This window comes from Pomacea canaliculata, linkage group LG14 (assembly GCF_003073045.1).
Source record: "Pomacea canaliculata isolate SZHN2017 linkage group LG14, ASM307304v1, whole genome shotgun sequence".
Lineage (NCBI taxonomy): Eukaryota > Metazoa > Mollusca > Gastropoda > Architaenioglossa > Ampullariidae > Pomacea > Pomacea canaliculata.
The window spans coordinates 1,973,659-1,998,935 of record NC_037603.1 but is presented as its reverse complement, the minus strand read 5'-3'; the positions used below and the strand labels follow the sequence as shown (position 1 = coordinate 1,998,935).

General features: G+C 35.6%; 2 protein-coding genes across 11 annotated transcripts in view; one reads left to right on the top strand and one right to left on the bottom strand.

Moving 5' to 3' along the window:
* Positions 1-14,570, top strand: part of LOC112555912 (probable phospholipid-transporting ATPase IF) — a 42,168-nt gene extending 27,598 nt beyond the window's left edge. For 3 of the 10 annotated variants that reach the window (XM_025224489.1, XM_025224487.1, XM_025224486.1), the window contains exons 24-30: positions 927-1,006; positions 1,447-1,512; positions 1,800-1,906; positions 2,201-2,366; positions 4,325-4,454; positions 5,294-5,345; positions 7,359-14,570. In XM_025224489.1, coding sequence (XP_025080274.1) covers positions 927-1,006; positions 1,447-1,512; positions 1,800-1,906; positions 2,201-2,366; positions 4,325-4,454; positions 5,294-5,345; positions 7,359-7,371 — 614 coding nt within the window. In that variant the 3' untranslated portion in view covers positions 7,372-14,570. Of the gene's footprint in view, positions 1-926; positions 1,007-1,446; positions 1,513-1,799; positions 1,907-2,200; positions 2,367-4,324; positions 4,455-5,293; positions 5,346-7,358 lie in introns of those variants that run through there. The other 7 variants (XM_025224488.1, XM_025224493.1, XM_025224492.1 and 4 more) reach the window with 7 other exon arrangements.
* An 87-nt stretch (positions 14,571-14,657) lies between these two features.
* LOC112555915 (monocarboxylate transporter 12-B-like) lies at positions 14,658-22,639 on the bottom strand. Its single transcript, XM_025224498.1, has 9 exons — positions 22,416-22,639; positions 21,615-21,852; positions 19,899-20,042; positions 19,462-19,563; positions 17,873-18,786; positions 17,409-17,564; positions 17,043-17,238; positions 16,189-16,239; positions 14,658-15,757 (listed from the first exon to the last, which is right to left on the bottom strand). Exons 2-9 carry the CDS (start codon positions 21,811-21,813, stop codon positions 15,615-15,617), a joined length of 1,905 nt encoding a protein of 634 aa, XP_025080283.1. The 5' UTR covers positions 21,814-21,852; positions 22,416-22,639; the 3' UTR covers positions 14,658-15,614.
* Positions 22,640-25,277: the final 2,638 nt, after the last annotated feature.

Below are 25,277 nucleotides of genomic sequence, written 5' to 3'. Positions count from 1 at the left end.
ACAGTATCATATGGTTCAGGAAGTCGGAGAAAAACAGAAAGTGATATATAATAATAAAATCATCATCTGTCCACACCACTATTCTGAGAAGAATTCTGCAAATCTGCTAGTCCCAGAAGATAACCTATGAAGAACTCTTCCACAGGCTAGTCAGAGACATGGTCACAGTTATAAGGGTTTAGATGAGAAGGCAGCTCACTAGTAATAAAGGCTTTTCAGGGGACAGCTAAAGGCAAAGAAAGAAAAGACCAAAGACAACTTGGTACTGAACAGTTAAGACCGAGATGGAAGTATTGAATAAGATGTGGGGCAATTTATGTAAGACAACCGAATACAGACCTTTGTTGCAGCCCTATACACCTAGGCCTAAGAACAAGTGAATGATTGAATGAACAAACACAGAGCCTTGTAAGGACAGAAAGACCTATCAGGGTGAACATGATACAGGACATGGAAAGTCATTTTTATTATTGCTACTGATTAGAATTTATTTAGTGAAATTGAGATAGTTTTTTTTTTTTTAAGAAGAATTTAGAGCCTTTTCTTAACTGTGTTTTATTTTAAAGCTTTGATTGTTACATATCTGGCTGTATCCATAACTAAAAGCTGCTCATATCCAGCAAATATAATTCTAACAACTCAATAATTAAAATGAAATTGGTATATTGAGAGTAAACACTTTTTTATTTGTGTGTGTGTGTGTTTTGAACCCCATATCATGACTTTTCGTAATTCTTCAATGTGCCATTTCCTAGAAAATTAGTGAGATGTGTGTGAGATTGTATTTGGTTGTTCGACAGCAAGCCATGTAAATTTGTACCTAATCACCTAATAAATGGAAAAGCTAACACTATGTGCTGAGGATCGTAGATTTAGATTGCAAAAGGCTGACACAGTTTTATTGAGCATTTATGATGGTGTGACAGGTCTTTGGCATGGGGTTGTTTGCTTCTTTGGAGTTTACCTTCTGTTTTACGACGACATCACACTAAAGCCATCTGGAAAGGTAAGTTGTCGATGAGAACAAGGGCTCCTGTATAAACTAACTCGATCAAGTAAAAAATATAATCAAATTACAAAAGTTGGTGACAGCTTTATTTAACCATGAAGGTTGGGATGTAATAGATTTACTGAAAGTATTACACACATATTTTAAAAAAAAAATCAAAATTTTTAGTTAACATGAAAGACAATGTTTTAAGAGAAGATCTTCGTAAATATGTTAATATTTTATAAACTAGTTTTCTCTCATCAAACTCTGTGTGTACAGCCATTCTCCCTCAGGAATCACAACTTTTTCCCTGAATGTAGAGAAATCCAGAAACAACAATATTTATTTCATGCCAAGAATAAAGTCTGTCTATGATCATATTTAGCAGGAAACTGACCAAAAAGTTTGCATGAAATGTTTTTTGTCAAGTTTCTTTTCTCTTTCCCCAATTTCAGATGCTGGATTTGTTTTCATTTGGAACCGTCATCAACGTGGCTTTGATTTTTGTTGTTAATCTGAAAGTAAGATTCATATACAGAACTGCTTTGTGGACCTTAACTTTCATGTTTTCTTGAGGGTTTTCATCCTATTGGCTTTCTTTATTTCATATCAGGATTGTAATACTAAAGTAAATAAATCAATAGAACACACAGTTTGAGAAATAACGTCATTTAATCATGGCAGCATCAAAAGTGTAAAGTGACATTATCTAGACATTTGATTTTGTGCCATAGATTGATTTGAAACATGTGAGTTAAAACTGGAGCCAGAGATGTTCTTCAGCTCAAGTGAATTCTCTGACTTGCAGCTGGCCTTGTTCACTCATTTCTGGGCATGGCCAATGTTTGGTGCATACGCCTTCTCCTTCGTGGGCAACATGTCTTTGTCATTCCTAGTCTCCTCCGTCACTTGGGGGTGAGTATAGATGCATTTAAAAATTATGTACCTGTCTTAAAAACCGGGGCTGATATGTCTGTGACTACCAGGACAAGTGGGTGGGGGAATTTTACTCACGAAGTCAAAATGAGGAATCGGGTGGCAGACAGAAGACAGAGAGAGGCTTTCACATTACAGTAATCATTAATAATTGCTGATGAGTCACAAGAAGATAATAAAAAAAATCTGATCCTCCATTAAGCTGCCGTTATGTAGCTGACGTAACCTTGGCTTCCTAATTTTGAACTGCATTCCTTTCTCTTGCTTGCAAAGGTCGTGGGCAACTAATTCTAACTCTTTTTTCGGAGTCTTGGAGGAGGTGATGGGGACTGGTATGATATGGCTGGGCCTTCTTGTCATTATCTGCATTGCCTTGCTTCCTGATCTCCTTGTCCGCATATACCAAGACATCCGTAACCACCAGACTGTCTACAGGCCGGTAAGCCATCCCTTCACATTATTGTTCAATTAGTGGTATCATGTCTTTTCAAGCTTTTTCCCAGTCCAGTGTTTCAAGATGCATTACCCGTATATTCATCACATGATTTTGGGTAGAGGAAGAAAGAGAGCAATATGAAATATAGAATTAGGATGGTTTTCTCACTGTCAACATTTTCATATGGTGAGGGTGGGAAATGAAGTTGCTGTCTTGAATGGGTTTTGTGTTGTTCTATGTTCAACATTATTTCTTAAAGGATGAAAGTGAGCGATGAGTTGAAAGGAGCTGTAAGGGACTTATGGTTTGTCTCTGTGTTTCTTTTGACTGGTTTCCTTCTGTTATTTGCAAAGTTATTTTTTCAGTGTTCTTTCTGTGATTCAGTAGCAGTTTTTATGTACATTTACTTTATCTTGTATTCTGAAATATATTGTTTGCATTCAACTTGTGATCTACACAAGTGATCTGCCGGCTCACCACTTTAGGTACTGGTTCCAGATGGTACATATCAGAATTTGAACATAGGCATGTGGATGCATGCACACACATGTGTGTGTATCCCTGTAGTTGTAAAGCCTACGTGCTTTGCTGCAATTTAAAATTTTCATAAAATAAAGCAGTTCCTTTTCCAAAATAATAGGTTTTTTTGTTTTGGGGGTTGGTGTGTTTTTTGGGTTTTTTTTTTTGATCTGGACCGTTACAGGCTTAAGATACTACAAACAGAATGAATAAAAGTATTGATATTCCTACCTTGTACATGGAAAATATATTGTCAAGTCTTAAGGATTATCTGCTCCACAAAATACAAAAATAAGTAGAGGCATGCTGTTGCATGTCATGCTTGGGTTCATGTATGTGGAAGCAGGCAGGATGCTTGAACTTGTTTGCGCACATAACCATGCCCCCAAGTGTGACCAGCTGGTGGTATTAATGACATCTGTGACCAATAAAGTCTCGACAGGCGCAGCTGATGGTTAGACAGAGAGTAGTGCCCTCAGGCTTTTTTTGCACTTGCCTGGCAAGACTTAACAACATGACACAGATGGAAGAGGGGAGAGTTAGTCGCCTGTCCACCAAACCATCTCTAGCTGGGGCTAGTGATCAGAGAGAGAGGTGGAGTGGTCTTCCTTTTTGCTGGCTAATTGTTGATAAGATAAATCATGCTGGGTGCATGTAGTTTTCTAAAGGCATCCCTTGTTGTATCTGTGTGTGAATGTTAGAAATAGTGAAGCAATAACACTGCAGGACACTTCTTAGCACAATGTCTGTGCAAATGGAGCACTTGGTCAGCAGTTGATACCTCTTCTGCTTTCTTCAACATTACACTTTTCTTTGAGACCGAGACTTTCTGACATAGTTGGTGCTCCAAGAGAGGAAGTGAGGATAGACTGAACTAGGAGTGCAAAGACTCAGGAGAAAGAACATTTCAGTTAGAGAACCTTAATGGGCCAGTGATGACAATGAAATACCAGAACTGCCAGCTGTCACTGTGGAAACTCCAAAGACTATGTGACCAGAACTAGGCTACCTGTAAGAGGTAGAAATTTGACACCATGGCCAGTAGAAGAAGTTGTCATTCTCAAGAGAGAGGAAAGTGTGTGGATTCACCCACACTCCAAGTAGAGAACCTTGTAACATCCCACATGCTTATTTTGTTTTCATCATCGTCTTTTTTTTTTAAATTTATTTACCTTTTAGTTTCTGAGGTTTTTTGTGGGAGGGAATATGTTTTGTTTTTTGTTTTAGTATGGTTGTGACTGGGTGTTGCAACATAAAGAATGTTAGTTTATATGTGAGTGAGAGATCATAGGCACATAACGTATGTGTGAGTGAGAGCATGTTTGTGTTTTATTGTTAATGCTGCTATTAACTATCAAGTTTTTTTACTTCAAGATATTATTATTGTTATCATTTCACATACACGAGTGTTAAATTTTACCATAACGTGACCCTGTGGTTAGGACCTGTATCGGCCTCCTGGCGACAGATTAATCATTTCATTCACCAAGCGGTCAGGAACCCTCACCATCTCCCAAGAGGCACTGGTGGCTAGCCCAAGCCCCACAACTTCTGAATCCCCTTGTGTTCTAGGTATCATTTTGTCCTCCCCTTGCCTCCAGCTCACATCTTTATGCTGTTGCGCAGACATGCAGTTGTTCATTTTTTTCTTTCAAGGCAAAAATTTGTTTTTGACTGCAGCAAGTGAAATATACATTTCATTTTATTCAGATGTCCACTCCATGTATGTATGCAGTAAATGTTATTTGATTTAAAAAAAAATTGGTTATTTATCTGATATGCTGCAAATAAGATTAATTTTGCATTTATTGAAGGATGCATCGGCAAAATTGAATTATTTGTATAGATTTTGTTTCCTACTATTGCAAGTTTTGAAGTTTTTTTTTAAATTGAAGTCAGCATGTTAACAGTCTTATCCACTAAATTTGTCTTACAAATTGTCTGTCCCTCAAAATTCCTGATGGATACTGACCTTTATTTTTCTAAACTTAAGCCTTGCATATGAAAGAAAGGGACACTTCATGTCTACTGTATAATTACTTTCTTCCTCTTCTTTGGCACATTTATGCTGTTTTTGTGGTTAGTAGGACTTTTTCTGTGTTGACAGGCCGTGGGTTCTTTGTTGTCTCATATCCATTTTTAAGACTTTGCAATAAACAAAGAATAATTTCCCAATATTTTTTCCTTCCTTAGCATTTGATTATATCATCTGCAGGTTACAAAACACCCATTATCACCTGTGTGTTTGTTTTTATATTAGAGATTTTTAAATTGCATTAATAGGATTTATCAAAATCCTTTATATGCTCAAAATTGCGCTGGATATGAGACTAGGAATGAAGGACCCAAGCTATGTTTACTGACTTTGATCATTCAGCTGTAACAACTTTTTCATTTTTTGTCTCTCAAAGAGCTTCGTGTCTTCTGTTCATCCTCATTTATTACCAGGTGGGTTAAAGAAAGGTCAGTTAACCCACTGAACAGTTCTAATAAAAGTGTGGTGTTGTAAATTGATTTTTAAAAGATGTTCTGTTAATTCCAACCAGATTTTAAATGGCAGATCATTGATGCCTTTTTTAAACCAAAAAATATGTTGTTTGCTGTTTTTCTCTCCTTTTTTTATGCTTGTTTGTTTCCCTATCTCAGAGTTACAATCTACCAAGTCATGAAATTTCTCATAATTGCCCAGAAAATGTGAAATCTGTGAAAATTAAACTTATTTCGATGCTAACTTAGACTAAAGGCTGGGTCTTTAGTTCTTTTATGACCAAAGCATTGCTGATATATACAGGTAACAGTTTATGGGATGGAAATTGTGTGGAATGCTGCTTTACTCAGGGAAGGCTGGCAGTTATATGCAGGTGGGGTTAACTGATGTCAGCAATATACACGACAACGCCTCCTGTAAAAGTTTGGTTAGCAAAGAAAGACTCCTAGAGTAGAACGACAGCCTGGTCAAAGATTTGTCACTATCTGTAACATGTAGCTGAGAGATTTGCTTGGAACATAGCTGAGCCTTGAAAGATAGCCTTGTCTAACTTGATGTCTTTTAAGTTTCTAGAATTGAGACATTAGTTCAACAATAATAAATACTAACTTTCTAGTTATGTGGCAGTGTTTATTTTTTAACACCTCTTGTGCTTTTTTGGAATTTCAATTTGAATTTCCTTTCCTGCCTTGAGCAGAGCTGCTGCACTTACTGTTAATAAATGTTGTAATCTTGTTTTGCTTACCTTCATACTGTCGTAAACTTACATGGAAATTGTTTATTGCATTAACGGTGCTTTTCCAAAATATTGTGGAATTACCTGAGATGTTTGCATTATTACGCTTAATGTTCAGTTTGTTAATTATGTTTCTCATCGCTGAGAATTAGTTACTGATGTAAGACATTTATCAGATAACTGTTTCGTGTTAGCAGCATTATTGCACATTAAAAAAAAATTTCATTATGTTTGCTCCTTATTGGATTAAACGGTTTGTAAGTATTCAGTTTGTTTCAAATAGAGCAAAGTACATCCTTTACTTATGACACCAGGTCTTGTATCTTTTAAGCTGACATCATCAGTATTTGAGAAAATCAGGTTTAATATGTAGCAGTTACATAATGACAGCACAACAATGTTGAGCATAAATTGGTAAACTAAAAAAAAATTCATTTGTGAGTACTACAGGTATGATAGCTAAATACCGGGTAGGCCACTTAAAAGTAACCTGCATCCTATGATGCGCTCGAGGCAGCTATGTTTTAAGTGCCCCACCCTGTAAAGGTTCTAAGTATATATATGGTGTATAATAGTTACACCAGATGCAGGGATGGGGGAGAAGGGGGGCAAGTATATCAGGCAGACACTGCTTTACTGCTTGATGACCATTTTTCTGTCAGTCAGAGCATAGACTTTTACCATGTCTGTGGTCATAGTTTTATTTGCATCCTACAAACCATTAAGAGCACCTGGTAGAAAGAGCCTATGTATTCTGTAGACCACCAACAAAGCTTATATATTAGGCACATAGTTAATGTAGGTATATAGAAATGCACGTATGTTAGTCTTCTCTTAAAAAGCATATTCTTCAAAAGCATTAATTAGTTTATGTTTTTACATTATGTTAAATGTTATTAATTAAATGAACAGAAGGTGCACGTTTTTCAAGTTTGATAGTGTCCAGCAGGACTAGACTTACTGTGTGTTTTGTAAACAACCAACATTTACATTTGTATCACATACTTGTTATTGAAATCAGTCTTTTAAGAATGATTTGGTTTTATATGCAAAGTTGTTAATTAAATGTTTTATGTTGTTGCAAAGTGAGGTGAAACCCACAGAGATAAGTTCTTTCATATTTTTGTTGCTTGGGTTGTGGAATTTTAAGTACCTCATCCATCATAGTCTGCAAATTTAGTCAGCTAGTATGATGCTGAAACTTACAAGTAAACATTGAGTCACCATGGTTTCTTTTTGTCTTTGTTTGTAGGCAGTTAATTTAGAGATGAATCCATCACCAGAAAGAAATAACGAAGAACCTACGAGTGAAAGACAGAAATTGTTCCGACCCATTCGTCTGTATTCCACTGAGACTATGTGAGGGAAATTAATTTGATGCAATATTTTTTAGAAATGTGGAATTTATGTGCTACTTTTTAGTAGCTTGTTGTTGAGAAGTTTAGCTGACTCCAGTTTTGGAAGTTGTAATGTAAAGGAGGCAGCATCCATGACTACCATAATATGTACTTAGTGTAATGTCTAGGGACATATATCATATGTTTCCTGTTCTTACACAGCAAAGCATAAAGAATATATGTTGCTTCATGTGCGCTTGCATGCACACACACACACACAAAGTACAGAAAGGACAGGCTGTTGATGTTCTTAGCATTTGTACAGTCTGTGATAGTGTATATTTCCCCTTTGCTCCACATTGTTGAATTACTGAAGATTTTGAACTGCAAGGTGAGTGCTGTTATTTCACTTTAACGATACCATGCTTCATGGATAAACATATTGCAATGTGTTGGCAGTTCCTATCACAGGCTGTATGCAAGCAGGCATGGCACCAGGCTTTTAATGCTTAAAATAACAACTTAAAGCTGTTCTCATTTCGCTGACAGTATTTGAGGAACAGACATTTGTATTTATGGAAATGTTTTCAGAAAAGCCCTTTTTCCTCTGTTTTGTAGGTGTTGTGCATCCATGTGCACATGTGTGTGTGTGTGCGTGCCATGTTTAATTATATGTTCATATAAATGTTACCTGAAAATATGTATGTGTGTTTGTAAGAGAGAAACACTGAAAAAAAAATAAACACAGATGTACAACCAGTGGAATACTTTATATTTTGACTTTTTTCATAACTATGCTTAAATTAGGTTTTTACAAGATATCAAAACTGTAAACTTTCTGTGTTATTATTGATGGTGGTCTTATTTGCAACAACAGTGACAGCTATTTATCAAGAATGACGTCTATCAAATATACCTCACTGTTTTTTGTTTTTCTCCCTCAGTGACAGCGATTGCTATTTTTTAAAGCATATCCTGACCCACAATTTTCTGGCCATAATTCCCTTCCCCACCCGCTCTCACGATCCTTCTGTCTTCTTCCCTTTTCTTTCTTACACTCCTGCACTTTTACTTTCTGATCATATACACGTGTGTACATTTATACTCAGGCAGAGACTTTCTGTGAAGGTATGTTTGAAGTTTTAGCTTGGTCCTAACATAATATTTAAATATATTTCAAAGGATGTAAATTAATAGTTTTTTTGGATTTCACTTTTGAATGCAGCAGTTTCTTTCCCAGAATGGATTACAGTTCTGGTATAAGAGCAATTTAGAAATGATTAAATCCAGTCATTGATTAAATGACAATGATTAAATCCAGTCATCTGCAGCTGATAGTCATACCCTATTGAAATTTGCATGTACTTACTCTTATCTTTTGAATTCTGTGCACTTTGTACAGTTCTGATTTGAGGTTTAAGAGCCATCATGACATGACAGTATGAATGAATTTTTTTTTTCTGTCTTAATGTTATGAAAGATAAATTTGGAACCAAAATGTGAATTCACTAAAATGTATATCAAAATGACACTGGCTCTAAAATATGTCATAATCCGCAGCTTTTGTGGTGCTTGAATGGAAATGTTTTACTCTATGATTTGACTTTTGGTGGTGTTTTGTGACTGGCTACACATACTACACCATATGCAATCAGATATCCCACCAACACATGCTCACAACTCAAAAAGAGATGAATATTTATTTTCACATGGTCACATAGTTTTGTTTTATTTATAAAAAAAAGAAAGAAAGATTGTAATTTTCACTGTGCATCTTCAACCAATCATGAGGCATCATTCATCCAGAACTGTGATCAGAATGTAATCTTTCAAACATAATTTGCAAGGAATTGTGATCAGAGTGTTCTTATTTGTATGGTCTTGTGGACAAACCTCTCTGGCAAACCTGAAAAGATTGATACTTCCACCATAATTTTTTTTATGGAATCTGCTTGTTACATTTCTTTTTTAATCTATGTTTTTGTGAATCTTGCTCAGATTTATGGCTCAGTGCCGTGTTGCAATTATTTTCTTTATCATCGTCATCAATGTTTTATTAAGCATTTCGTACCTTATCATCATTTCATGCATTGAAATATGTGAAAAATTGTGGCTTGTACTCTATGCTGCTCTTCTGTCAGAATGATAGAGGGGAAAAAAGCATTGAAAGATGTGTGCATGTTTTCAGATAAAAATTGCCACGTCAAAATTTTAGATGCACTTTCTAATCAAAATAGCTTTTTATTTATCTTTCCTACAATTTGGTTTCTCTTGTCAATAGCAAATACAGTTTACAAAAACAAAACAAAAAAACTGAGCTTGTACTATTTTAAAATATCTGCGATTGCTAAAGTTGTTTGTTTTGTAGTGGATGTTAATCAAAGATGCTTGTTTTGTGACACCTTTTGCTAATGATTGATTTATTTTTCTATATACAAGATTCATTTGATCAGCGATAGCTTAAGTTCTTTTTTGAAAAAAAGAAGGAGACAAAACGATTGCAAAATGACACACCTGCTTGACTTTTGTCACTTTAAGCTGTTGAAGTTTGAGAGGTGAGTTATCTAACTGTGTTTTGTTTATCCCAGAATTCTAATAAATTTTAATTCTAGTTCCTTTGAACATTTGCTTATTAGCAACAGAACTCAGGCCTGATTCAGCAACTTCTATTGACTGGGTTAGTCTGTGATTTGAAGAGTCAGATTTAGTTTCCTGGTGCTTGCAGCATTCGTAAAACGCCTACAATCTGGTTCTTATTTTTCCAACCCAGTGAAAGGAGATTTTTTTATGTTGGAGTTTTGAGATTCACCATGTCATGTGAGTTTTCTCCTATGGTTTCCGTGGCATATATTTGTTTGCCTATTCTAATCAGTCTTTAAAGTAAATTGACCCTGGATAAAACCATTTCTCTTTATGAAATTGTTCCCATGATTATTGGGGTGGTTTTTTTTTTTTTTACTTGATGACTGCATTATGTGTCGTTATTATATGAACTAAGGTTAAATAAAAGTGAAATTGTATGTGTTTATCATCCACCATATCCTTGCCTGTAGCAGTACTGAATTAATGCATAGTCTGTATTTGACTACATGTTCTAGTCTTTGATCTTCATTATGTGGATTCGTACAGCTGAGAGGCATCTTGCAGTTGCTAGGAGTGACAGTTTAATGTCTGTGCATTTTCTTCCCTGTACCACCAGCTTGAGGTTGATTGTTGATTCCCAGGTTTGGAATTTTTTGTATCCGAGTTCTTAAATTCAAGCTTTAACATTCCATATGATATTGATCTGTACAAAGAATGTAGCATGTGGCAGTTGCTAAATAAGTGTGGTCGCAGTAGTGGTGTATTTTATATCCAACTCTGTATATCTCTATTTGTGTGTGTAGCTATCTCTATGCAAAGGGCCTCATAAGCTGTGTAATTTTCTGTTGTGCCTTATTGCAATTTGTTGATGATCTGAGAATCTTCTGGATGAAAGAATTAGTTGGGAAAAAAATTCTAGGCACAAGTAAATTCTGTGATCTTAAACTGCTGGCAGCATTTGAAAACATTAGGAACTGAGGGAAGAATTCACTGAAAAGTTGAATATACTGCTAATAGTTCTTCGATTTTTACACAAAACAGAAAGAACAGCTTACTCAAGTATTATTTGGTTGTTACTGTTTAACTGAGGTGATTGGTAATGCTTTTAAAATTTTGATTATGTGTATATTTAAGTGAAATGTTGTTTTGCGTGTAGACCTGGCAAAAGTAATAAGCATATGATCTAACATTACAGAGAATTGAAAGGTGCTATATGTAGGCCAGCCATTGTCCATAAGTTTTGGTGCACTTGCCTTTTTATCATTACCAAGCTTTACAATTCCTGTCCAGGAGCCGTAGATATAGGCCAGAGTAGCCATGATAATGGGCAAAGTCGAGTTCTGGTGACACAGGCTCTCCCTGTAAAATTTAATTTAAAATAATACCTTGTCAAATCTGTCTTGGTCCATAGCCATGACCCTAAGAGACTCCCAGAACCATAGCTATTGACTGGAGTCTCAATTTGCTAAGGTAGTTGCCATGAATAATGCTGAATAATTGTGTTGACTTGGGAAGTTGTGTTTAGACAACAGTTTCTCTACAGTTTTCACCCATGCTTGACTCAGTTTGAAAAACCTGGCAGCATTTTCTTTAATGTCACTGTGCCTACATTAAATCTAAAAGATGTTTGAGATTCAACGACTATGAATTTAGACCTAGAAAAGTTCAGTTATTATCCGTCTGATTTCATATCATGAACATAAGGATGATATAAATATTTACCTGACCATTATTACTTTTGCTGCAAAGTCAAGCCAATGAGTCTGTGATTTTGTAGACTAATTTATGATGTCAAAGCTTGTACAAATGAAGACCTTAATATTATTCTGTACTCTTATAATGTTCGACTATGGTGATGTGCTTGGAGTGTTAGTCAGTGATTATGTACTTTCATATTTAAAGGTCTTGTGTTATCCTGCTCAGAAAATGAGATAAAAAATGTGAATATGTGAGCTCAGATTGTCATATTTTTTTTCTTTAGTTATACTTGAATTTTAAAGGCAAACCTGAATGCAGAGTTATGTTCATTGCTAAGTTTTGTTCTTAACAGCATACTAATTCCCCATATCTACTCAGATTACTCTGAAATATGTGCACTTTAACATTGGAGTTCTCACCAGGATTTTGAAAACAGGTTGATATCACATTTTTTGCAACATCGCAAAAGTAGATCTTTTATCATGGTAATGTCTTATAAAATTTAGGTCATTCTTCTTCGGTAGTAGGGAACATCTGGTCCACAGGTCTATAAAGCCTATGGATTCATTTGGTCTGGCCCTGCCAAGGCAAATGCAGGTAGGAATTCAATACATCTAGCTTTTCTGATAGCAACATAAATTTATATTAAGAAAATAATAACAGCAAAAGTGTTAACACACTGTCTGTGTGGTCCATGAATGATCTCATTAAAATGGCCTTTGATTTCCCATCCCTGATCTACTTGTACCTTTATACAGAAAAGTTTATTTTTTAAAAATGGCAAACTTATGACAGAACTCTATTCAGTAGACTTGTCACCAGCTTTGAGCTTAGTTTTATATTTGTTTTGAATTATCCATTAGAAGTTTTCATTGATTGATACAATGTGTTCTTCCTTTCCTCTATTCCTTCTCGTCCATCCTTCTGCACAAGGACATCTGTAGAATTCCTTAACAAATTTTATATGCTGTCATCATTGTCATCATCAGTCCTTAATAACCTTATCACCAAATCTCATCACATCTATTGGTTTCTCAGCAATTTTCTGAAATAGATAAGAAAAAAATATAATAATGTTTTCATATATTCAGCTCTTTTAACTAAGGACTTTCCATCCCTCCTATGCTTCCCTCTAGAAATAAGCCACAACAATTCCCAACTGGGGTCGTTTGGAGTAGAAAATCAGTAAAGTGTTCTATGAAAAAGCGTTATTCTGAGAGCTAATAGTGATCTTGTTTTGCATACATAAGATGCTAAATCACCATATGTCTAACTGCATCATGCAGGGACTATTCAAGAAATAACAGCTCTTAGAGGATAAACAGCTATGGTATCTCCCAACCTCTGTAACAACAAGGGACTTGTTTCAGCTGTAACTTAATACCCAGGTTTATGTATGAAATGTTGCACTTAACATTATAAGTGTCTGTTTTAACAACAGTAGAATTTTCAGAAAGAAATGTTATATATCATAACCTGTGGCGAATGCCTACTTAGGACACAAGATTTCAATTTAAGCTGTACAGTGAAATAGATATTACAAAGGTAATATTTTATTATTCACATTTGCATGTGCATGCTTTGGCTAAAATGGTGATACAGAAACAAACCATTCTATCAACTGTTTCTATTGAGATCTCAGGTTTCACTTTTATGATTGCAATTCTCATCTTGAAACTAAGTAGTTTACTTGAATGAACAATAACAATTTGTTTCTAATTAACATCTTGTTCTTTTGTGCCTGTCTAGTGGCCTTAAATGACTTATTTCTTGACATTATTATCTTGCATAATCTTTTAAACATTAGAAAATTAGAATAGTGTGTCCAGTGCCTCAGTAATTCTTGTGCTAATTGGAGAAAATTCATTTTCCAAATCCCTTGTTGAAATTTCCATGGTAATTTTTATAAGCAGTTGCTGAATACAACAGCAGAGCATATTTCTTTTTTAATATTTTGTGCAAATCAAATTCCTAATTGCTATGTATCAAATTGCAATGATGAGATAAAGATGCATTTAAATGTGGATCAAATTGAATTCCAAGCTCCATTTGTCCTTGCATATCAGTACTTAGGACTTGTATCCTACTTTTATTATTTAAAAAAAAATACGTAGGTTATTCCCTCACATTTTTTTTTTTTTTAACGTGTCGGCAAAACACTGTCGTCAAGATGTAGCTGTCATCTGTTCATGTCTGTGTATGTTTCAGTGTTCAGAAATATTTTCCCACCAATTGTCTTTATACATCTCTTAATAAACACCAGGCTTGTTAGCTAGATTCGGTGTGTAGTTTCTTCCTGCAGACTTCCTAATGCTTCATGTCTCCAGAGGTTCTAATTATTCATATATCATCTGTATCAAGCATCAATCCTTGTCAAACATGCTTGAATTATTTTACTGCTAGTTTCACACTGGGAAGTATTTTCATTCAGCGTAAATTGTGTCCAATAAAAATTTCAGGTAATCAAGTTTTATTTCCTTATGTGCGTAAAGATTCCAGATTGTTTGTCCCTGTTCTTTCATCCCATGCTTATTTTGTTGTTTTAACATTCAAGCATGTATGTGCCTGCAACTGTATATATGAGCAGAGCACTATGCACGAGATTGAAGTATTATGTAACCTTTACAATGTATAACCTATAACTGTGTCTTCACTTATCATGGAAAGACTTTTTCCAGACAAGGGAAAGCAAAGACAAGTCATACAAGATTATTACAAAGATAAATTTTATGTCACGCAGATAAATGTTATATCCAAATGTTATATACATAATGATTCAGATTATTTTATTTATGCATAATTTTTTGTGTAATATTCTGTATTGAATAAACACATTGCCATTTTTTTAAAAGTAATTGTGGTTTTCTTCTTGGTTTCTCCTTGTTCTTTATATTTTAATGATCATGTGTGCAAAAATAAACAGAACACATCCATTCAAAAGTAAACAGATTTTTATTTTGCATTATGTAACCATTTCACTTGTTAAAAAATCAACTTCAAAAATGCTGTGTATCGCAAAAAACAGAGGGTTAAACACCGGATAATAATCAAATGGTTTGCATAGCATGTATAGTATACTCTGAGGAAATTCTCTCTCTTACGCATACAAATATATATATAGAATGATCTGCTGTTTATCCATAAATACTTGAAAAATTCACTCTCAAGTAGTTTCTAGCTACACCTTGTGCAGTATAAGAATCATGGTCATCATCATCATGCCATAACCATGATATATGTTTGATTTATGCCCAGCCTTCTGGTAGTACATCAAAGACAATTCTCTTGCTGACTTAAAAAATACCATGCTTTGCAAGAAAGACAAATTTAAACTTAATGAAAGTAAATAATGTGTATAAATATACAATGTTAATTTAAAGATTGATAGAGTTGAAATTAATCCTTTGAGTTGAAAACAATAAAATTTATAGTGCTGCCTACATAGATTTCTTTCAATAAACCAATACTGAAACGTGCAGAAAAAAAGTCTTGCAAATGCCATTAAGTGCAACATCCTTTAACTGTGTGCAGTTCAGTCAATTATTTACAAATGAAAGACCAGACTGATTTGAGTGGTTAAAAAAGAAACTATGAACTGTAAAGGGTTCATTGTATCCTTTCAATCTGGTCCTCCGGTTGATTCTAGGATTGAAAATAACTATAAACTTATATGTATGTGTTAGAACATCTTCATCAAGGAAGAGAATGAAGCTGACAACTGATATTAAGATTCTTGAAAACAGCACCATGCTACATGCATCTCACTCTACTGTCAGTTATATCAAATATAAATAAATGACGTTTGCACACCCCTCTTTCCACTTCTATTGATGTTTGAATGAGTCAGGATTATAAACAAATGAAGGCATAAAGGTGAAATTATATTTGACTCATTTTTCTTTATCCTGATCTCTATCCTTAATATCAATAGTAGAAGCCTTTTCTGGTAAAGTGTACTCCATCAACGGCACTCTTGGTTTTCTCACGCAGGAAATGAATAATACAGCAATAGCAGAAAGAAACATTAGGAAGCCTGAAAGGTGAAACCAAAATTGAGTTAGTCTCACAAATGTAAGCAACATGTTTTATGCCCAGTCAGCACCTTAGGTTACATCATAGTAAATCATCCTATGAAAAGGGATTATGTCTAGAGCAAAATGCCAGTGCAGAGATCTGAACCGCAAATAATGATCTTCAGTGTCTTTTTTACAAGTGCTGTGCCAATGTGACACCGATCAACCTGTTAAAAATCTAAGGATTTGTTCACGTAATTAGAAATGCCCAGTCACCATAAGCCAACAAATTTTTATCATTTAAAAAGTTAGCATTCTCAACTATTTATGCACAATAAGAAAATAAATCTGTTAGCTCATCAATTTCTTAGCAATTAATGATACAGTTAATTTTATCAATTATAAAATCCTTGCCATACCACCATGAATCATAAAGCAAATCTACACTCACCTCCAAGATACATGCTGTTGTTGTAGTTACCAGTCTTGTCAACAACCCATCCTAAAAAAACAAAACTTATGCAGTATACAATAATTAGTTCAGTAATCAAGCAAAAAATCTAAAGGTATCTGCTTGTAAATGAGTACAAAAGTGTGAACAAAAAAATGTAGAAAAGGAAAAATGCACAGGTGCATTAAAATTGTATCTTTGGAGCTGAAACATAAGCTGTTCCACTTTTTCAATCTGTGTGTATATGTGTATGCAATAATAAATGCGAACTTTGTATAGCGCAAACTCACATTCATAAAAAGCATGCTCCTAGCGCTTAAAAATAAAAATGAGACATGGACAACATATGAGGGACAGAAGAGCAAACAAATAACATACGAACAACAAGGATAAACAACAGCACTGATGATAAATACAAAAAACACAAAGAAGAACCAAGCAACAAGGATGGAGAGTATCATGATTTTGCAAATCTAGCAGGGAAGTAGCAATAAGTGGAAGAAGGGTGTGACAATGGAATAGCACTGTGTGGACTTTTGTTAAGAGTAATGTTTACAGAAGAGATGTGTATTCAGTGCACGTTTAAAAGATTCAATAGTGGGTAGGTGGCGGATATGGAAAGGAGAGTTCCATTGTTTTGCTGTACAGTAACAAAAATCTTGTAGCCATGTGTTGTTTATGAAGCATGAGCTCGTTTGAGATGTTCCTGTTCTTTTATATGACAGCTTTTATATATTAATATAGCAGCTCAACCTCATATCAGCTAAAATGTACATTTTGTTTCCCTGTTCCCTTAGACATACACAGTCAGACATGATATGTATGCACACATGTGGTTATTCAATAGCTCTCACCTGCTAAAGGTGGCGCCACAAGATAGCCAAAACCAGCACTTATCATCTCCACACCAAAGGCAAAAGCCAGTTTTTGAAGTCCAACAAGAGCTATGGTGAGTGGGGAGAGGAGAGTATAAACACTGCCATAGTAAATTCCCATCAGCATAACCATAGCCACGACTGATGCGACACTGTTGGCAAATGACAGCATTGTCTGTCGCAGAAAATTGGAACATAGAAAATTAGGAAACAAACAGATTATTCAGAGTGTAAAAAATATTTACATGCCTATGAGCATATGCACATTCATGTGTGTACATGCACACACACATGCATGCATACGATGGACTGGAAGACACCTCAAGAATAATAGAACAGTTTTACCTGTATAAATGCAGAAATAACATGAAGACCAAAGTAGACAGCCAACTGGTCAACTTTTTCATCATGGCCAAGAGCTCCAAGTAGGATGCGTGACAAGAACACAGCCACACCATCCAAAGCAAGAATGAAGGCCACAGTTTGGTCATTTATACCTCGCTGAATTAAAACATCAAAAACGCTATTAAAGGAAACATACTGCTACCAACATACCTCTAGCATGGAAAATCCCTTAAAAATCATTGTGGCCATCATTTTTCTTGAAAATTTTTATATGCAAGAAATATTTTGAGAAATTAAAAAAAAAGCATTTTATGAACAGAGCCTCAGGTTATGCAAGAATGGTAACAGATATGCACAGATGAACTATGGATTACTTTTAATGATTTATGCATGTTGTCTTTCTCTGTCAAAAGTTAAACAAAAAATAGATCAATTGTCTTCTGCATGACAAGACACTTGCATACCTGTTCTGAAAATGCTGGCAAGTGAATGTTAAAAATTCCACATGCCGCATTTGCCAGGAAAAGATTCACACACAGCATGATGAAAGGAATATTTTTGAAGACAGCCAAATTAGACTTATTTTCTCCGCTTGCTTCAGGGCAAACACTAGTTTTAGATCCAGAGAAAGTAGACTGTAGTCCAGCACCTTCCAAATTGTGTATGCTGGAAAATCGTGACACACTATGACAATCAGCTGTTGTCACATCTTGAGTTGCTGCCTTTCTGTTCACAAGGTGGGCTTCAGTTATTGACTCCCTGGACTCAATGTTATTGGTGTTGGTTGGTGACTTAACTGTTGTCCCATCTATGCTAACAAAGTTCTGGACCAAAGGAGAAGCCTCATCTTCCTTACTTTCTGTATCACTCAGGAGAACTGATTCACCATTTTCATGTTTTGTGCAGCCATCATTGAGTCCTTCTTGCTCAAGAAAATGTGCATCACGTCTCTGCACTGGATAACCACAATTAGTTGCTAAATGTTCTTCTTGTAGTTGCATGGCAATGTCTCCATCTTCAAATTCTGAGGAATGTGGTAATGAATTGAAATTGAGATTCACTTTACTATGTTGTCTCTCAAGTCTCTCTTCATTTCTCGTTTCATCTTCATTTTCTTCCTTACATTGATCAGACAAAGCTATTTCATGCACTTCTTTGTATTGTACTTGAATCAGATCTGAATTATTCTTTCTGTGTCTTTTCAAGCACCTATGATAAAGCTGCACACATTTGGTGGTTGATTCATGGATGGGAAACATCAAAGCACCAAAGACACAGGTTTGTGCTGCTAAACAGGCAAGCACGAGCAGTGCCTCCTGCCAGGTGAAGTGATCGATGAGGTAGCGTGACAGTACAGGTGCTCCAATTATGCCAACACCTGAATGAACAGCAAAAAGATCTAGGCTATAAAGGGAGGTAAGTTTAGACTAATGGGAGATGTATACAGCATTCACAACTGAACAACCCTGAAGAATAAAATCTTACTGTGAGCATTATTTTAACATTAGAAGGAAAATTGTATCTAGTCTGCATTTAATAAAAAGAATTACATATATATATGCTCATCAAAATCATCATATAGCTGTTTACAAGTTTATTGACTCTGCACTGGCTGCTGTAAGTGGAGATAACCTCACACTTCAGCATCACTCTTCAAGCATGAAGTCATTTGCTGTAAAAGGCCCTGTGGAACACTCAGAAATGTAGTTTCACACCCAAACTGCTTCCCAAGCCAGGGTGTTCATTTCTATGTGCTCAAGCTTTGGGTATCTTTTAAGATAAGCCATTACTTAGGCGTATTTCCCATCTGTATCCTACACTTCAGGGCATGCAAGGAGACTCTGCACGTAAAGCAGACTGAAGGCAGAACAACGATGATGTCCAAATCTCATTTTTTTCTTTGTGCTGGATCTGCACACTAGCCACTGCACCATGAAGACAGAAACCCGTTATTTTGTGACCTTAAGCATCAATATCTGGTTCATGACTGTTTACTGTACTAATTCTTTATATTCAGTAACCTCTGAATAGCAATAGTAATTGAAATATCTACCTCCTGCTGACATTGCTACGCCTGTGATGACTGTTCGCCGACGGTCAAAGAATAAATTAACAACAACAATGGATGGGGTATACAAAAGTCCAAGTCCTATGCCTGAAAGACAAAAATAAAAATACATACCAAACATTATATTTGAGACAAGAAATCCACATACGCATATACATATACAAAAGAAAAAAAATTAAGTGAAGTGATTTTTCTTTACTCGCTTTGTTGCACAACAAAACAAAATCTTTGTTGTTAAAAACTAGGAAAGTACTGTCCCATCATGTTATAAGTTGAGCAGATAGAAATACCCTTATATGACTATGACAATCTAAACATCACATATAAAACAATATACATAATATACTCACCCTTTTATAATGTCATTATCAACAATACAAACAGAACCTTTCAAGGTTATGATTTGAACTCTTATGACTGACCTCCACAGAGGCCAAAGGTGACAAACAGGAAAGACATAGACTTGGCAAAACTGCTTGCTGCTAGTCCCAAGGTCAAGAGAGCCCCACCCACCATGACAGTGGTTCTGCAGCTAGTGGATGACACCAAGATACCAGAAAGTGGACCTAAACAAAGGAAGCATGTTGCCTTTTAAATCTAGACAGCATGATATTATCCATTCAATATTAATCTTGTTACTCCATTTTGAAAAAAAAAAGTTCAGCATGTCCTTTTTGAGAGTGGTATTAACCTATCACACACCATGGCATCATTCAACTATTATATTTTTTATTGTGAATTCAGAGAATCAGGTCATTTTACTTGGAAAATATGTCTCTTAACAAATTATCAGAAAGGCATTGCTTATTAGGCAAGTATCAATAATTTTTCATTAATAATAACAATGAAGTCTGTTAGATTTAGTTTCGCAGCAATAAAGAGTGTATGTCATCAGTTGTCAGACAAGTGTCACTTCAATGAAGTCTGTTAGATTTCATTTCACAGCAATAAAGAGAGTGTATGTCATCAGTTGTCACACAAGTGTCACTTCCCACCTTTTTGTTATCGTGGGTCTTTCATCAGATTAGTGTCATTGAGATGAATGCTTCTAGAGATTCAAAGGTTTTATCACACTTGACCCAGGCATTATCAAGATAAGATGATAAAGAGATGGTGATTAACTTCCAAGAAGAAAAGCAGCCCTATGGAACCTCTTATCATCAGTAGAGCAGACAGACCACTTCAAGATCCCGAGAACCATCATCTTGAATGACCCCCAACTGGGACTACAAAAAGATGGTGTCTCTTGTCATAAGGCCCAGCATTAACTCTACTTTCTGTGTCAGCTGAAAAAGGTTCAGCCTCAGAAGGGATGTGCTGTCCAGGTATTACTAGGTGGTGATCAAGAGTGTCTTGATATTCTCAGTGACCATCTGGCATGGCAGCACTACCCAAAAGCAGAAATTCCAACTCGACTATGTGCTGCTTGAACTACTGGCTGTGATTTGTCCTCTCTAGGCACGATATGTGCCCAGCACAGTTGTGAGTGAGTGTACGTCTGTGAATACGTGTGCATGCTTGCATATGTTTATGCATGCAGTGTGTTAGAAACTGAAATGTATAAATGGCATCTAGTGTATTAAAGTGTATGTACATGTGTATGTGCACACGCACGCAGGAGGAATCTTTTTGCACATAGGTGTGTATATATGGTAGTGTATGTAAGGCCATTGACAGTGTGCAATGTGTGACTATTAAGAAAGTACATGTTCTTTGTGCAGTGTCACTTGGCAAATCAATTTTTAATAAGCCTGTAGAGGCTATGGTGGTCTCTATAATGTAATTAACCAGGACCAAGACTGTTAAATGAAATTCTGTGCTTCTGCTCTTTATATTTATGGATTCATTCAAACATTTAAATACATCTGGCTTAAGGTCTTTGCTTTGTCTTTATCTTTGCTTTTGATTTTGGATTTCAAGGCTCGATCATCTTCATACAAAACTCTGAATAATTCAAAAGTGGAAATGATGAATCCCTTTGTATTTCGTAATTGTATTTGTCTATGGTAACTCAAGGTTACCACTTTCATGTGGTGATAAGCTCCCCTAGTGTGTATTGCCCACTCACAATTTATCATTTATTACATACTGCCAAAATCAATCATTTGACCTATATTAACCTTTCTCTTCTTGCTCACCTGCAAGTTGCATGAATGATGAGAAGAGAGACGTAACCCAGGCAGTGAAGGCCACACTCTCCTGAAACTCTTCCAGAAAGAGTTTCTGGAAAATTCCAGAGACAAAAGAGATTCCTGAAGTAAGCAAGATGCTCAAGAAGGAAACTCCTAGTACCACCCAAGCCCATCCTTTGTCAAGGTCTCTTTTTGACCTCAACATTCTGGACTTGCAGTCTTCTGTTCCTCCTGAATTTTGTCACTGCACACACGCGCACACACATGATAGATGAAAATAATGCATTGATGCTGATGAATGCATCAGTATATTAATTCATTTCTGATGATGATTCGTAACTTTTATGTTTGAAATATCGTTTCATTTATTATGACAAGCAAGGCTTAACTGTGGACACGAAATGCAAAAATTTAAAAGCCCTGCTAGCAAGTAATTAAGGTGTCTATGCAATATATATGTTTTCAAATCTTAAAATATGGCAAATATAAGACCTAGAAAATGTATGCTGGTTTTGATGAATGCATCAGTAAGTTAATTCATGATGATTAAACTGGTGTAGAAATAAACGCATGCAAAGGGAAGTCTCAAACACACAGGTATATAGCAAGATACTAAAAAAAAAAAATTTAAACAGCAAAATGCTGAGTCGCCTGAACGATTGCTTTTCATTGGATCACATGCAGTGGGAACAATTCTGCTTGAGAATGATATGATCTCATAATTTTTTGGTGGGGAGAAATTTTTCTAAACTTGAAATAAAAGCACATTTTTATTTGTATGACAGGAACCAAACTGTGAAACTTTACGTAATGGCAATCGTGAAGTGAATCGTCTCCTCTTGGCATTTATTTTAAGCAAAAGACAAATACATGTAGTTCTAAATTTAATGTTAGATCTAGCAACACTTAATGATAAAGACGATCGTAGTGAAGTTTTTTTTTTAAAGAAAAAGATTGCCCGAGATCCAAAGAGAGCCCGAGAGCCAAAGTCTGCCTAGAGATAATACAACATGAAGATAGCCTACAAACCTCGTTACACGGCGTGGGCATTACCTCCCTTATTAACACAGGTAGAAGATGTAACGGTGTCTGCTGTGTATCATACAGTTTGACGTGATAATGAGTTTTGCTATTGTACAAAGAATATAGCCAAAAACTATGTCTACATAGAAAATCAGATCCAGTGTCAGATGAAAATAATTTTAATTAAGTACAGTCGTAAAGACACGCACGTCTGCCCGCTGGTGGAATACGCGGGTGACATCACAAAAATCGCTCGTTTTCAATTCAAAATATTTTATGGACTATCAGGAACAAAAATATAAAATTTAAATCACAATAAAGAACAACTTTTTCATGTGTTCAGAGTATGTCTTTGAATTTTGTAACAGGGAGAATAATGTGTATTGTCTGTGTGAGTAACATCGATCGGCAAGCCGTGCGGTTGTCCGTGTGTGCGCCGTGTAACGCGTTGTGATATGGTTGTGTCAGTATTTATTTGTGTTCGCGTTCGCAAGTTTTTGCATGGAAATTGATGTATAGACATTAAATGGTATCAGCGAAGATTGGCTGACATTCTTGTGTATTTTTATGAAATGTAATAGTTCTAAGCACAATAAATGATGACGCAAAATATCCGTCAACTTTGAAATGACGCAGCTCGAACCACGTGTAAAATAGCACATTGACGTCAATATGCAGACGTACGTAGGTGAATGATCATTTGAAGACTAACTTGACGAATGCTTGTGTTGAATGTCCTTTATTTTGTGACATTTCTGCCAGTCTTGGGGCAACTATGGTTGAACCTGCTTCAGGATCAGATCCCCATGCAGTTTACATTTATAAAACTTGGACAGGATATGTTGCAGTTGATGATGACGATCCACTTTTCAGGTTGGAGGTGGGTTTTTTTGTTTGTTTGTTTGTTTTTGTTTGTTTGTTTTTTTTTACATAATGAATAAACATAAAGCGATTGTCACATTTTAGGAAAAAATTGCTTTAGAAAATATAACCAATACACTTGGCCTTCAAAGGCTGATAGACAAAGTAGAAAATATACTTGTTTTTGCATGGAATGTAATTATATCTATCTAGCATCCAACAACGTGGTATATGGAAAGTACAGCAGCATGACCTTCACCAAAAATATAAAAATTATAAAACTAAATAGGCAGTTTAAAGTTTTGATGTCCAATTGTGAGACCTGAGTTCATTGTGACATTTTTTTTTAAAAAGACGTGAGTGTCCAGAACAAATATTAAATACTTACTCTTCATTTTTAATTATTACCCCCAACCCCATACATGTAAAAGTAATTAATATAGATTAACAGATACGTGTGTTTTCTATCGGTGTTTTAAATTTGAACCCACTCTGTACAGTAGATTAGAAATACCAGCTGTTTTAAGTTCGCTACCACTAAAACTTTTCATTTTTCCCCCTGAAAAATTGATGATTTTGAAATATTTGAAGTTGCATATCTACCTAGAGACCTTGCAAGTTTGTAGAAAAAAATAGAACAACAGTATATAAAAATATGTGCATTTAGTAAATTAGTATTTGAAATAGAGTACTTTAAATATGATGTCTTCATGGAAATGAGCAAGCGTAAGTCTATATTTTTGTTCAAATTTGGATTTGTTTTTTTCCCAGTACGTCTTTACAAATTTGTTTTTCAATCACGTGAGCAGAAAGTGTTGGTAACTTCTCATACAAAATCCTTGGGGACTTCTAAGATTTCACGATGGTATATTTGAGAGCCTTAAACATGGTCCAAAATAAATAGTTATTTAAATCGCGAACTTTAAAGAGCAATATCTCCAAAACAAATAAAGATAGAGACTCAAACAAAAATTAATTTTGTATGCTGGTACCTACTTTAAGGCAGGCAATTAAAGGTCTCGTATGCACGTTTCTCTTAGTCTGAGTTCGGCTTTGTTTCCATCGGTCCAATGAAAATATGAGTTTTAGGGGATTAAAATAATAATTAAAAAAAAGGACCTCTTTGATGTTTCCAGCGAGGGTGTTCACAATAAATTCAGTGTGGTGAATGTGCTTTCAAATTTGGCCTTGAAGACTTCTGAAACTTCTTCAAATCAAAGTGAATTAGGAGGATTCGTGTATGGAGGTGTTTTCATCGTTGAGAGTCCAGCCGCGAATGCAATGCTAGCGTCGTGATTTTCTAGAGGGGTTTACTCCTTTAGCCTTTATCCCAAGATTGCCCACAAAGACGTGGTGTCATTTTGCCTTGAATAGGGTTGTGGTAATGTGGGAAATGGCGAGGTCTGTTATCTTCCCATCCGTGGCAACACAAATCTTGTATTTTTAAACAGAATACGAAGATTGTATTGTAATCGTAATGTATAACTTAACGGTGAATGTTTTTCAAACATATCTTAGCTACATGTAACATATGATGAGGAGGTGTCCAGCAGCAGCAGAAAACAAATGGTAATAAGAGATGTCCATTCACACCACTGACGTATGCTGCGATTCACACAATTGGTCATTGGTCGAACGAGTAAACAAGTAAATAGGGGCTACGGGAAGCGTGACGGATGTATGTAGATGTATTAATTTACATCAGACCGATCCGCTTTCTCACTAAGGCTTACACCGCGGCCCCTAGCGCCTATCAGTCCGTTCCTCTTTGGTGTTCCAGGCAAG